This window comes from Protobothrops mucrosquamatus, unplaced genomic scaffold, assembly GCF_001527695.2.
Source record: "Protobothrops mucrosquamatus isolate PMUCROS unplaced genomic scaffold, P.Mucros_1.0 scaffold2, whole genome shotgun sequence".
Classification (NCBI taxonomy): Eukaryota; Metazoa; Chordata; class Lepidosauria; order Squamata; family Viperidae; genus Protobothrops; species Protobothrops mucrosquamatus.
In genome coordinates this window covers 4,543,426-4,556,118 of record NW_015386389.1, presented here as the reverse complement: position 1 = coordinate 4,556,118, position 12,693 = coordinate 4,543,426, and the positions used below count along the sequence as shown (strand labels likewise).

Below are 12,693 nucleotides of genomic sequence, written 5' to 3'. Positions count from 1 at the left end.
GGCAGGAAACCCTACACCATTTTCAGACAAATGGTTGTCTCTTCTTAATATCTCTTCTTAAACCCCGCCCTCCAGTGTTGGAGCATTCACAACTTCTGGAGGCAATTAAAAACAGTCCCTTTCTAGGTGTGGACTTAATCATATATTGATTAATTGTTCTAACTGTCAGGAAATTTCTTCTTAGTTCTAGGTTGCTTCTCTCCTTAATTAGTTTCCATCCAATGCTACTTGTCCTGCCCACATGTGCTTTGGAGAATAGCTTGGTAGTAGTTATAGTACTTAAAATGGAGATACTAAGAGGTCAGAAAGTCTTGAGTTGTCAAAATCATGGAGGGCAATGGAAGTCAATATTTATTGGCCAGTGGTGATAATTACGGAACATGAATGGAATGCATTGTTATGTCTGTGAACCTAAGAGAATGAAAGAGTGTACTAAACCTGAAGGAATAGAATAAAGAGTTGGAAGGGACCTTGTAGGTCATCTAGTCCAACCCCCTACTCAAGCAGGGGACCCTATACAATTTCTGGCAGATGGCAGTCCAGTCTCTTCTTGAAAGACTCCAGTGATGAAGCACCAACAACATCTGAGGGTAGTCTGTTCCATTGGTTGATTTTTTTTTTCTCACTGTCAGGAAATTTCTCCTTATTTCCAGGTTGAATCTCTCCTTGATCACTTTCCATCCATTATTCCTTGTCTGGAATATGGAGTTGATGAAAATGTGCTTGGATGTGAGGATGCAGGTTGAATTATGAATTTGTTTATTTTTTTAAAGAAAAAGCTGTTTGGTTAAGAATGGTGGTGAGAGTTATTTAATGAGTGTAGAGACTGTGACTGGGTCTAATGACTACATACTATCGTTATTGCTCTCCTCTACCAAAGGAAAGGTTGCAAGGAGGGATATAACATCACTGGGGGGGGGGGTTAAGTTGTTAATTAGGCTGCACAAGATTTCGACTGAAAGGGAATAGGATGTGAAAATGAGAAAAAATGGAAAATGACATGCAACTTTGTGCCACCAGATTTTCCATATTGGATTTTCATCAGGTGAATTAAGTGGGAGACTAGAATAGCTTAACACCCCTAGCTGGGGGGCTGCAAGGCAAAAGTGATTATAAAAAAAGTAGAACTGCAGTATAGCAGTCAAAATGCCAAGGTGCAATCAATCAGACCGGTCTGTCTGAAAAACTTTCTGTATATATACACACACATACATACATACATACATACATGCAAACTTTAAGATGTGTGGATCTCAACTCCCAGAATTCTGAGAGTTGATGTCCACTCACCTCCAAATTGCTGGGGGTGAGAAACACCAATGCAGAGAAAGAGTGTGAAAAAGTGTAACATCTTAAATTATGGAATGCCTTGTGTCAATATGGTGTTGAAGATGTGCTGCTAAATGCAACGGCATTGTATGATAGAAATAAAGTTTGCGCAAGAATAATTTGATAGGACGTTAAGTGTGCAGAGTGTCCCCTTTGTCATTTAGTGTCTTTCTGAAGAAAAAAATCTTGACTCTGTTCGTGGCACAGGTATGTCAATTTGGGGGACATGAAAGTGTATATTTCTGTATGCAGATGAAGCTAGGTTGCTGGCTTGAAAACCTGAATGATTTTCAACAAACGATGCCAGGAAATGGATCTGAAAATTAATGCATCAAAGACGAAGGCATTTGCTACCAGCACCAAGATGTTTCTGTTTGAAAAGGAAAATGGAATACACAATTTCAAGCAAAAACATAAATAGTGAAAAGCTGGAGCAAATAGATGGATGTGCGTGCCTTTATAGACTGTTTATAATGCTGGAAAAATAAATATTTAGATGTTCAGAGGCTGGTAGAAAGGGTATAGCTAGTATGTGGTCAGCTGCATAAATATTTGTTCCATTATAGAAAAGTGGCTGGTTGGAGAAGTTATAAAGAAGGGACATCTGGAAATACAGTGGAAAGCAATCAGAATAGGATGCTTCAAAAGTGTGCTGTCGAATGACAAAAGCAATTGTTATGAATGAATATGGAAGCAGGTAGAGGCAGTTTGTTTAAGAGGGAGGAAGAAGGAAGATGGAATTGCAAAACAAATATATGAAAGAAGGATGAAGAGAGAGGAAGAGGAAGAGAAGTCATGGTTATATGGCGTTGAGGAGATCCTGATAAACAGAGAGTTTATCAGGATCTGATTTATCAGGATTTAAAGAACAAAAAGCAATATATGCTTTCATTATGCAAGACAAAATGATAATTTGCAATGATACCATAGTACAGAAAGGCACAGGGAATGTCATTTCTATAATTCTAGTTCATTATTTTATCCTGGTGGTGCAGTGGTTAAGTGCAGTACTGCAGGCAAACTCTGCCCACAGCCTGAAGTTCATTCCTGATGGGGTTCAAGGTTGACTCAGCCTTCCATCCTTCCAAGGTTGATAAAATGAGGACCCAGATTGTTGGGATCAATATGCTGACATTTCTAAATTGCTTAGAGAGCAATTTAGCAGTGTATAAGCACTGTGGAGCAGTATATAAGTCTAAGTGCTGTTGCTGTTGCTATTATCTCCTCTTTTCTTCTGCTTTAAATTTGTTTAAATATCTCCTCCTCCTCCTCCTCTTCCTCTTCCTCTTTCTCCTTCTTTCTACATACTTTTAAGCAGTGCTTTTTTTGTAAAAAAAAAAAAAAAGTGCCGGAACTCACACACGTCATACAATCCGCCTTGCCTACCCTACAAGGTTCCATCCAAAAAAGGTGTCGGAACTCCGTTCTGGGCATTCTATGACAAAAAAAAAGCCCTGCTTTTAAGAAGACCAAATAGAAATAGTGTAGATGGGACACATTCACCGCTTCTGGAGGCAGGTTGTTCCACTGGTTAATTGTTCTCACTGTCAGGAAGTTTCTCCTTAGTTCTAGATTGCTTCTCTCCTTGATTAGTTTCCACCCATTGCTTCTTGTCCTGCCTTCAGGCGCTTTGGAGAATAGCTTGACTCCCTCTTCTTTATGGCAGCCCCTGAGATATTGGAACACTGCTATCATGTCCCTCCTCGTCCTTCTCTTCGTTAAACTAGACATACCCAATTCCAGCAACCGTTCCTTATATGTTTTAGCCTCCAGTCCCCTAATCATCTTTGTTGCTCTTCTCTGTACTCTTTCTAGAGTCTCAACATCTTTTTTACATGTTGGAGACAAGTTATATTCTTTGTAATTATAAAATATCTTTTCTGGACATCTTTGCCACTTGTTGAAGGGCCTACTAATATTTCTTATGGGATTACAGATTCTCACTTTTAAAAAGAGGGACAGCTTCCACTATCCTCAATGGGTTTGGATGCAACATCCAGAGCCATCTCCAAAGTATATGTTAACCAGGAAATGGACCAAGCTTCATTCCTGGGGTCAACTCTCAGGACAAATGCAACCAGGAATACAAATATATTATTTTTGTTCAATATTTCTTGACAGTCTCTCATTAATCTTCCTGAAATTAAACATCTGTACAAAACGCTGCTTAATATTCCAGTAAAGTTTAAAATTTCGTAGACCACGAAACATTTATTTTAGAAGGTTGGGTCAGCAGAAAGGACTATTTTAACAGCCAACCAAGAGTCCTGCTTTGTGCTAATAGAAGCCTGGCCAAGCCAAAGTAAGGCAGCTGCATTTATGACACAGTTCATTACTAAAGGAATAATTTCAATCTAGACCAGAACAGCCAGATAGCTCTCTAATCTTGGACTACTGTAACACTGGACTACTGTAACGCTGGACTACTGTAACGCTCTCTACATGGGGCTCCCCTTGAGGAGCACTCAGAGGCTTCAACTGGTCCAGAATGCGGCCGCGCGGGCGGTGTTGGGAGGGACTCGTCGCTCCCATGTAACACCGTTGCTGCGCGAGCTGCACTGGCTGCCGGTGGCTTTCCGGGTGCGCTTCAAGGTGTTGGTCATCACCTTCAAAGCGCTCCATGGCATCGGACCTGGATATCTCCGAGACCGCCTTCTGCCGCAGATTACCCCCCATCGGCCGGTACGCTCCCACATTGTGGGTCTCCTCAGGGTGCCGTCAGCCAGACAGTGCCGGCTGGTGACTCCCAGGGGGAGGGCCTTCTCAGTGGGAGCTCCCACCCTCTGGAACGAGCTACCCCCAGAGATCAGGGTGATTCCGGATCTCCCTTCCTTCCGCCGCGCCCTCAAGACATGGTTATTTCAGCAAGCAGGACTGGCCTAAGGAGAAATTTTTTAGTGGGGTTCTTAAACATTTTTAATTAATTATAGCCAATTTAAATATTTCTTTTTAACCAAGTTTTAAGGGGTGTCTTGGGGTGTATTTGTATTTTATTGGTTGTTAGCCGCCCTGAGTCCGTAAGGAGAAGGGCGGGGTAAAAGTTTAACTAATAAATAAATAAATAAATAAATAAATAATCTTGCAATGTCTATCAGGCAAACGTTGTAATATTATATTCCACCCTATAGATTAAACTCAATGCAACAAGTATTGAATATGTTTTATCTGGGAAATCATTGTTTTGTTCTTTCTGTCTTTTCATTTACTTTTTAGAAAATGACTTTTGATTCCTTATGCTTAAATATCACACAAGCATATAAGATACATCTGTTTCTTATACACAATCCTATTAAGGTAGGAAGGAACTTGATTCCAACTCTTAAATGGAATCCCTTGACTATACCGTGAACATTCCTGGAAATCTGAATTCCATTTGGGGGGCAATTCATTACATCATGTTACACTCTGCTCTCAAGGAGTATAACACTTCTGTTCTGATTGGATTTAGTTTATTTTAGTCTGGACAAGGATTAAAAGGAAATTGAGAAATCCTTTATACAAATTCTTGTCCACATTCTACCCAATGTACTGTACGAGGGCAATTTGGAAATAAACCTCCGTTTGGTTATCAATGACAGACACTCGCAGATGCAGAACCTTTATTATACACATTAGAAAACGACAACATTACATTATTCTTCGACATAATCGCCGTTCAAATTGAGGCACTTGTCATAACGTCTTACAAGGTTTGAAATTCCTTAGCAGTAGTTGCTCGGCGCCAAATCTGGGCTATGGGGGGAGAGGTGATCAAAAACGTCCCAACAGAACTTCTTCAAAAGTTTTTGGGTGCATCTAGTGGTGTGCAGGTGATCATTATCATGAAGAAACACCACACCAGAAATGGTGCCATAGAAAATCCCGCCAAGTGTGAAGATGCCAAAGGAGTACGGCTAGTGAAGTTCATGGAGCATGGTTCGACCATCAATTCAGACGTCTACTGTGAAACGTTACGAAAACTCAGATGAGCCATCCATAACAAGTGTCGGGGCCTGCTGACTTCCGGTGTGTTCATGATAATGCTTGCCTGCACACCGCTACATGCACTCAAGAACTTTTGAAGCAGTTCCATTGGGATATTTTTGATATTTTAGCCCAGATTTGGTGCCGAGCGACTAATACTAAGGAAATTCAAACCTTGTAAGACGTTATGACAAGTGCCTCAATTTGAATGGCGATTATGTCAAAAAGCAATGTAATGTTGTAGTTTTCTAATGTGTTATAATAAAAGTTCTATATCTGCGAGTGTCTGTCATTGATAACCAAACGGAGGTTTATTTCCGAATTGCCCTCGTACATCTGTATGAAACAAAGTACCTATTTTCAGCTATGCTGAATAATGACTCAAATCAGAAGGTTATGGAATAAGAGAACTGATATTAAAATTAAACAGTAAAGGTACTCCAAGTATAAATTTTCTCATACCTTTATTAGCCAAAACAATATTTGGCTAGATGTCCTAATACATAGATGTCTTTATGTGGGGATCCTAACACAATGTGTACATTTCTATAAAGCGGAAAAATTTCCTATAGGATATTGGGTTGAACTCATTCTGAAATTTGCAATACACAACAGCTTGAATCATTTGGCAATTTATTTTTCTACCAGATGTTGTAATATTTATGCCTGATTTATATACAGTAACAGCTGGTTCTGAAGTTACCTGTTTCCATCTGCCAAATTGTTTTCATTCTCAAACCAATCTGTTAACTTTTCATTTCATTCAGACGTTTGTCTGGCATAGATTTGTGACACATATTTATCCAGCTAAGAGTCTCTCAATAGTCAATGAATTAGTCGTTATACAATGATTTCATAATTACACCATCTTAAAGTACATGCTTAATAGCTTCTGCAACACAAAAACATAAGGGAAGTTTTGAAATGTTATCAAAATGCGGTGGGTAGTAGCCAGTTCAATCCTTTTACTCATAATATTCCTTTATCAACACCGAAAGCTCGTTGTACCTTCTTTATCTGCTTTCAAGAATTAGAGGAACAAATGTGCAAAAAAAGGAAAAGCAGCTGTTTCATTAAAAGGTTGATTTGCTTTTATGCCCTGATCATATCTTGCATCATATCAGAACTTCTTTAGCTTGATAGAAACTCTGAGCCCCCCTCTGTAACTTCTGTGCATTCTACATATTTTTGGATTTCATGCTGTGTCTTGCACTTGATTCAGAAGCACCAAGGTGATTCCAGATTGAAAAGATTAGCCGGTGACTTAACCGTTACCTTGGGGATGCCCGACTGGGATCTCCTTTCATGTCCCCAGCAGGAGCTGGAGCGAAGGATGAGAGCTCAACCCCATCCCATGATAGCTCTCGGGTCTCAAACATGGGCTTGCTAACCTCCTGCCCAGCATTCCAATAATTCAAGCCATCATGCATCTGTGCTGTGATGATAAGGCATATTAGGATTTCCTTATCCCTGGATATCTATGAGCAAGCTTCACAGCCTCTGTGCATCATCTATAACTTTAGATTTCATGCTTTGATGCATATCAGGACTTGCTTACCACTGTAGTGTATATCTATGAGCAAGTTTCACAGCTTCTGAGCATTCTACCTATCTTTAGATTTCATGCTGTGACGATAAGGCATAGCAGCGCTTCCTTACCATGGTGTAACTGTGAGCCACCTTCATAAGTTCTGTGCATCCTTGAGCATCTGCAAAGGCCCGGATTCCCAAACAGTTGGATGGATGTAAAAGCTTCATGAGGAAATGACAACACACTTCAACTACTTGAGGGAGCTGAAGAAGACACGCAGCTGCCAGGAGGTTTTCGATTGTATCTTCCTTAAGTTCCAAACAACCTGGACAAAAGATTAAGAAACACAGTGAGTTTGCTACCCATACATTTGTATGTATCTTAGAGCCAGGTATTAAGATCACAAAATACGTAAAGAAATTCTCAGCCATTATGACAGCAGAGGAAACTCAATTTTATGTGTGGTGGTAGTTGGAATGCAAGGCTATTTCTGCCGACTGCCGACTGCCAGCAGTTTGACAGTTCGATCCTGACCAGCTCAAGGTTGACTCAGCCTTCCATCCTTCCGAGGTCGGTAAAATGAGGACCCAGATTGTTGGGGGAGCAATATGCTGACTCTTTAACTGCTTAGAGAAAGCTGTGAAAGCAGTGTGAAGTGGTATATAAGTCTAAGTGCTATTGCTGTTGCAGACTAACTCTGCTCACAGCCAGGAGTTCGATCCTGACTGGCTCGAAGTTGACTCAGCCTTCCATTCTTTTGAGATCAGTAAAAAGAGGGCCCAGTTTGTTGGGGACATTATGCTGACTCTGTAAACTTCTTAGAGAGGGCTGTAAAGCACTGTGAAGTGGTATATAAGTCTAAGTGCTATTGCTATTTTGATTTGGAAAAAAAAATAACACTGTTTTTGCTTTCTCTGTATGCTTCACTGGGTTCTCCTTTCTTAAGTATCAATAGCTAATCAGGAAAATCTGGCATACAATATTACTCCATGGCATTTGCATTGCACTATTAAACAAATTAAATATTTGAAGTTTGGAAAGATATGTTCCTCTGAGATCTGCACTGCAATATTTTCTTTCCCTCATGGGGTGAAACTAAGAGAAAACTGGGACCAACTGTACCTGTGTTTTAATGTTTTAATTAATGGATTGAAAAACATATAGTTCATGAATCATTTTGCAATCTTCAACTTTACAATCTAGCTGAAAGATACCAATAAATCAGATTAGGGTTTTGCTCTTTGTTTACATTCAATGCATTTAGCTTCATTAGTTGGAATGATAAAAATTGATAGGGAAATATAACTATAGACAAAGTGAAAAAAAAACCTGTACACAAATTTGTCAATGTGCATCCTCAGCAGGATGCTAATCAGTTTCAGACAAACAACTTATCAGAGCAAAATATGAGTGTATATTCTAGCTCTTTGTAAAAGATGAAATGGCCAATTTAACTTTTAAACTTGCATCCATCCCTTTTCAAAATAATAGTCATCACATTACCATATGCTGAAATGCAAAATGTTTAATGTGTGTAAGCCGTGCAGAGTCACCTGTAGATGAAATGGATGGCATCTCACCTAATTTGTTTGATGACAAACAAAAATGAAATAACCGTTCCTAGTCTAAAAGGAGAAATTTCCTGACAATGAGAACAATTAATGGCTTGCCTTCAGAGGTTGTAAGTGCTTAAATCACTGAAGGCATTTAAGAAGAGACTGGATAATCACTTGTCTGAAATGGTATAGGGCAGGGGTAGGCAACCTTGGCTCTTTTATGACTCGTGGACTTCAACTCCCAGAATTCCTGAGCCAGCATGGCTCAGCTTGGAAACCTCTCCATTTCCCTTCAGCATGGCTGGCTCAGGAATTCTGGGAGTTGAAGTCCACAAGTCATAAAAGAGCTAAGGTTGCCTACTCCTAGTCTAGGGTCTCCTGCTCAAGCAGGAGTTTGGAATAGAAGACCTCCAAGGTCCCTTCCAACTCTTTTATTTTATGTTCTATGTCCTCCTCCTCCTCCTCCTCCTCTTCTTCCTTGCCTCCAAAAGTTGTGGGTGCTCCAACAAAAAGAGACTGGACAGCCACTTCTCTGAAATAGTATAGAGTCTCCTGCTCAAGCAGGGGGCTGGACTAGAACAGGGGTCCCCAACCCCAAAGCTACAACCCACTACCAGGCAGTGAGTTGTTCAGAACCAGGTTACATGAAGTGCAAGTGAGCACTGTGCATGCATCACTATTTGCACAAGCATCAGGTGAGCGCACAGACATGTGCTATGTTTGTGCAAGAAGTGGGCATGCATACCCACTGCTTGCACAAATGGAGCTCTGCGCACGCATGTGTGTACTTGCCCACCACTGGCGCAGAACCATCCCCTCTCCCCCCCCCCCGCCAGTCCACAAAGCTGGAAAAGTTGGGGAACTCTGAACTAGAAGACCTCCAAGGTCCCTTCCAATTCTGTTATTCTATGTTCTAAAACATACACTTCATTTTTGGGGGGAAGGAGAGGGAATTAATTCAGAGCCTAGACCAGGGGTAGGCAACCTTGGCTCTTTTATGACTCATGGACTTCAACTCCCAGAATTCCTGAGCCAGCCATGCTGAGGGGAAAAGGAGAGGTTTCCATGCTGAGCCATGCTGGCTCAGGAATTCTGGGAGTTGAAGTCCACGAGTCATAAAAGAGCCAAGGTTGCCTACCCCTGGCCTAGACAGACACATCCTTTAATTTCCACTCATCTCGGTATGTGGCATGTTTCAGCTAGTCAGCAATGAGTAAAATCCCAAGTATCCATGCTCACTCGTAGTAAGTCCAGTCATGCTCAGAATATCTTACTGCATAAGGGCCAAAAATAGAAGTGAGCATGAAAACAAACTTGTTTTGTTTAATTTTCCTTCTCCTCGAATTCATCATTGTTCTCCATACAGTTCCATTTTCCTTCCCCTCCGCCCCAGCTTTCAATCTGATACACATTAACACTTTGCTGGTTTTTGTCAATTAGTCTAAGCCTAAAAAAAAAATGCTCCAAAATGTACGATGACTAAACAGGCATTTTGCGTGGTAGAGAACTGGGTTATACAGAACTGCTTGGCTATTTCCATCTGTTGCATTTCCAAGAAATCAACCTCAATGGATTAGAACAGACAGAACTGAAATATAACCAGTGTTATGTTAATCTCATTGAATTCGGGTGGATTTAAATCATAACCAACTTAAACCTCCTGATTCGCAATATCTAATATACTTGTAAGTATTATTAGTTTGGATCTAGCTCAAAATCAATAAGTAAGAATGAGATGTTAAATCCCAAGGCTTCCAAGTTTGAAGCAGGAAATGATTAAAGTGGGAACGAGAAAAATGCATTAAGTAAGGTGAGACAATTTATTGGACATAATATGAAAATAAAGGCTGCTGAGTACTTGCAGATGTTAATAAATTTGCTTCAATTTTTGTCTGTCTCTGAGTAAACATTTTAATTTAATCTGGTCACCAAAGCATAAATTGAGTTTATAATCAGAGTGATAAATATTTCAGATGTTGGCCTCTTTATTTAAAACTAATCGAGTAGGGTAATTTTAGAATAAATTGGCCACAGGGAGAAAAAAAATAAAGTGGCAAGATTTAAAACTATTATGATATTCTAGGCCTTAAAGGCCAATTGCTAACTGAGATAACACTTGACATTGATGCTGCAACATCCGTCATATTAATTTTAATATTTCAGTTTAGAACAACATCCAACCTCAGAGAAGACAGAAGTAAAAGACATTCTATTTATAAGCATCTGAGAAAAAAAAATATTTTTTCATGTAACAGAGGGGAAAAAAGTAAAGGTAACATATTCTCACTTCATAAAAGTCCCAAAGGTGCTTTTTTGAAAGGCACTGGACTTTATTTTTCCTTAAAGCTTCCTCAGTTCTGACTGAATGGTGGAGGGAGGAAGGATTTATATTCCTTGCAGACAGCTGGTCATTTGCATTCTTTCAGAGAGTTTTTGAGGCCACTTGGAAGTTTATCTGTGCCTTCAGGATCACCTCAATAGTGCAAATGGGTGTGAAACCTTCTTGGAACTGCTCAAAGGACTGTGTGGCAAAGAGGAGACTGCCTATTCAGGTGATCCTGAGGGCACCGATAAACCTCCAAGTGGCCTCAATGATTCCCAAAAAGAGTGCTAATGACCAGATGACTGCAAGGAATATAAATCCTTCTATCTTCCACCATTCAGTCAGAACTGAAGAAGCTTCTTGGATGGGAAGCAAAATGTCTTCAAGGAAAATCAAAGTCCAGTTGCCTTTGGCGTGGATGATTGAGAATCTCCACAGACATTCAGTTGATAATAATGAAGGAGAATTCAGATTTTGGCTTCGACCATGTACGTACTGATGTCATGGTTCCGACAGATGTTACTCTTCAAAGAACTTTGAGGCATTGTTTACCTTAAAGAATCTTTATTCAAAATAACATGGCATCGGTACGTACATGGTTGAAGCCAAAATCTGAATTCTCCTTCCCTAAACACATAGTATTGAAGCACAATTCCCTCCTCCAATTAACAGTCATAAATCACATTCTCCAATTAGTTTGAAATGCAAACCTTCCCTCCAGTTTCATAACCCGTCATTTCTTATCTTCTCTTATTTCAAACAACCTTGAAGAATACTCTACTGTGATATTGTTAGGTCTAACTAATCCCCATACACATTCTTCCCCCTCCTCCCCCAGCACCATCTAATTCTAACTGTAAAAGTAACACACAGGTTAAAGAGAAAATGGCTGCATCTTCATATATTGTCAAAGCAAGAACATCCAATGTTAGCAGCATTGACATCCAGTTTGGGATGTCAGAGTAATGCCAAATCCAATATTAATTATTAAGTGTGGAGAAGTCTAATGTAATTTTGAGATCCCTTTTTAACATGACATCATCTTGTACAATCAATCAATCTTTATATTACAGTCATGGACCAGCACAAAAAAACTAAATGTTAAAAGCAGAACTGAACAGAACTGAATAGAACAAGGCACAGTAATATATTACAACTGATGGTGAAATCATCAATAAGTGAACAAGGTCTGCCTAATTTTACAAACATTATAGCAAAACCTAGCTAGGTTTTATCCTTATCGTACTGATCTGATAAGAATAGTTTTACATAAGAGAGATTGGAATTTCTGGGATATTTAATCAGGTCAGGTGTTATAAAATGGGTCTGTGAGATAGAGGGGACAATACAACAGGATATCAACTATAGTTTCAATGGTGCCTTGCCCACAGGAGCACAGTCTCAGTTCATGTAGAACTTCTTCTATCAGCCCTCCAGAACTGCTGTGGGCATCGTCTTGAACAAGATCTGCTCATGCTTTATTTAAAAGGTATGGCACTAATGGATATAGTGTCTATGTGCTAGTTGAAGGAGATCTAGGCTGAACTCTGTCCGTGGCCACAGAAGCCCTCTGGGTGACTATGGGGCTCTCTCTCTCAGCCTAATTTATTTCAAAGGCTTGGATGTGGGCAGAACTTAGGAAGACCTATGTGCACCATCTTGAACTCCTCAAATCAAATCAAATCAGTATAAAATCAGGATTTTATCCTACTTTTCAGTAGGATAAATAAATACTGATTTCCCGTGATATGCAGGATGATGAATTCCAACACAACTCTTAGTTGGGTACCAATTTGGGGAGGACCAGAAGATAAGCCATCCATCTCTGAGTCACCCTATCCTTCAAGACTTTAACTTTTAAATTGGCTTCCTTATCCTTTAAGCATGGGGAAGAAAATTGATCTTTGCTCTACTCAAGTGAATACAATTGTTCCGGGACCTGAATTAAGATGCTTTGTAATTCAAGTCCAGGCAGGGTCAACTCAACACAA

General features: G+C 39.9%; 1 protein-coding gene across 1 annotated transcript in view; it reads right to left on the bottom strand.

The window, feature by feature from the left end:
- Nucleotides 1–12,693, bottom strand: part of KLHL1 (kelch like family member 1) — a 120,319-nt gene that overhangs the window by 64,602 nt on the left and 43,024 nt on the right. The window contains exon 4 of the mRNA XM_015832338.1: nucleotides 6,952–7,148. Within this exon, the coding sequence (XP_015687824.1) occupies nucleotides 6,952–7,148 (197 nt within the window). The remainder of the gene's footprint in view (nucleotides 1–6,951; nucleotides 7,149–12,693) is intronic.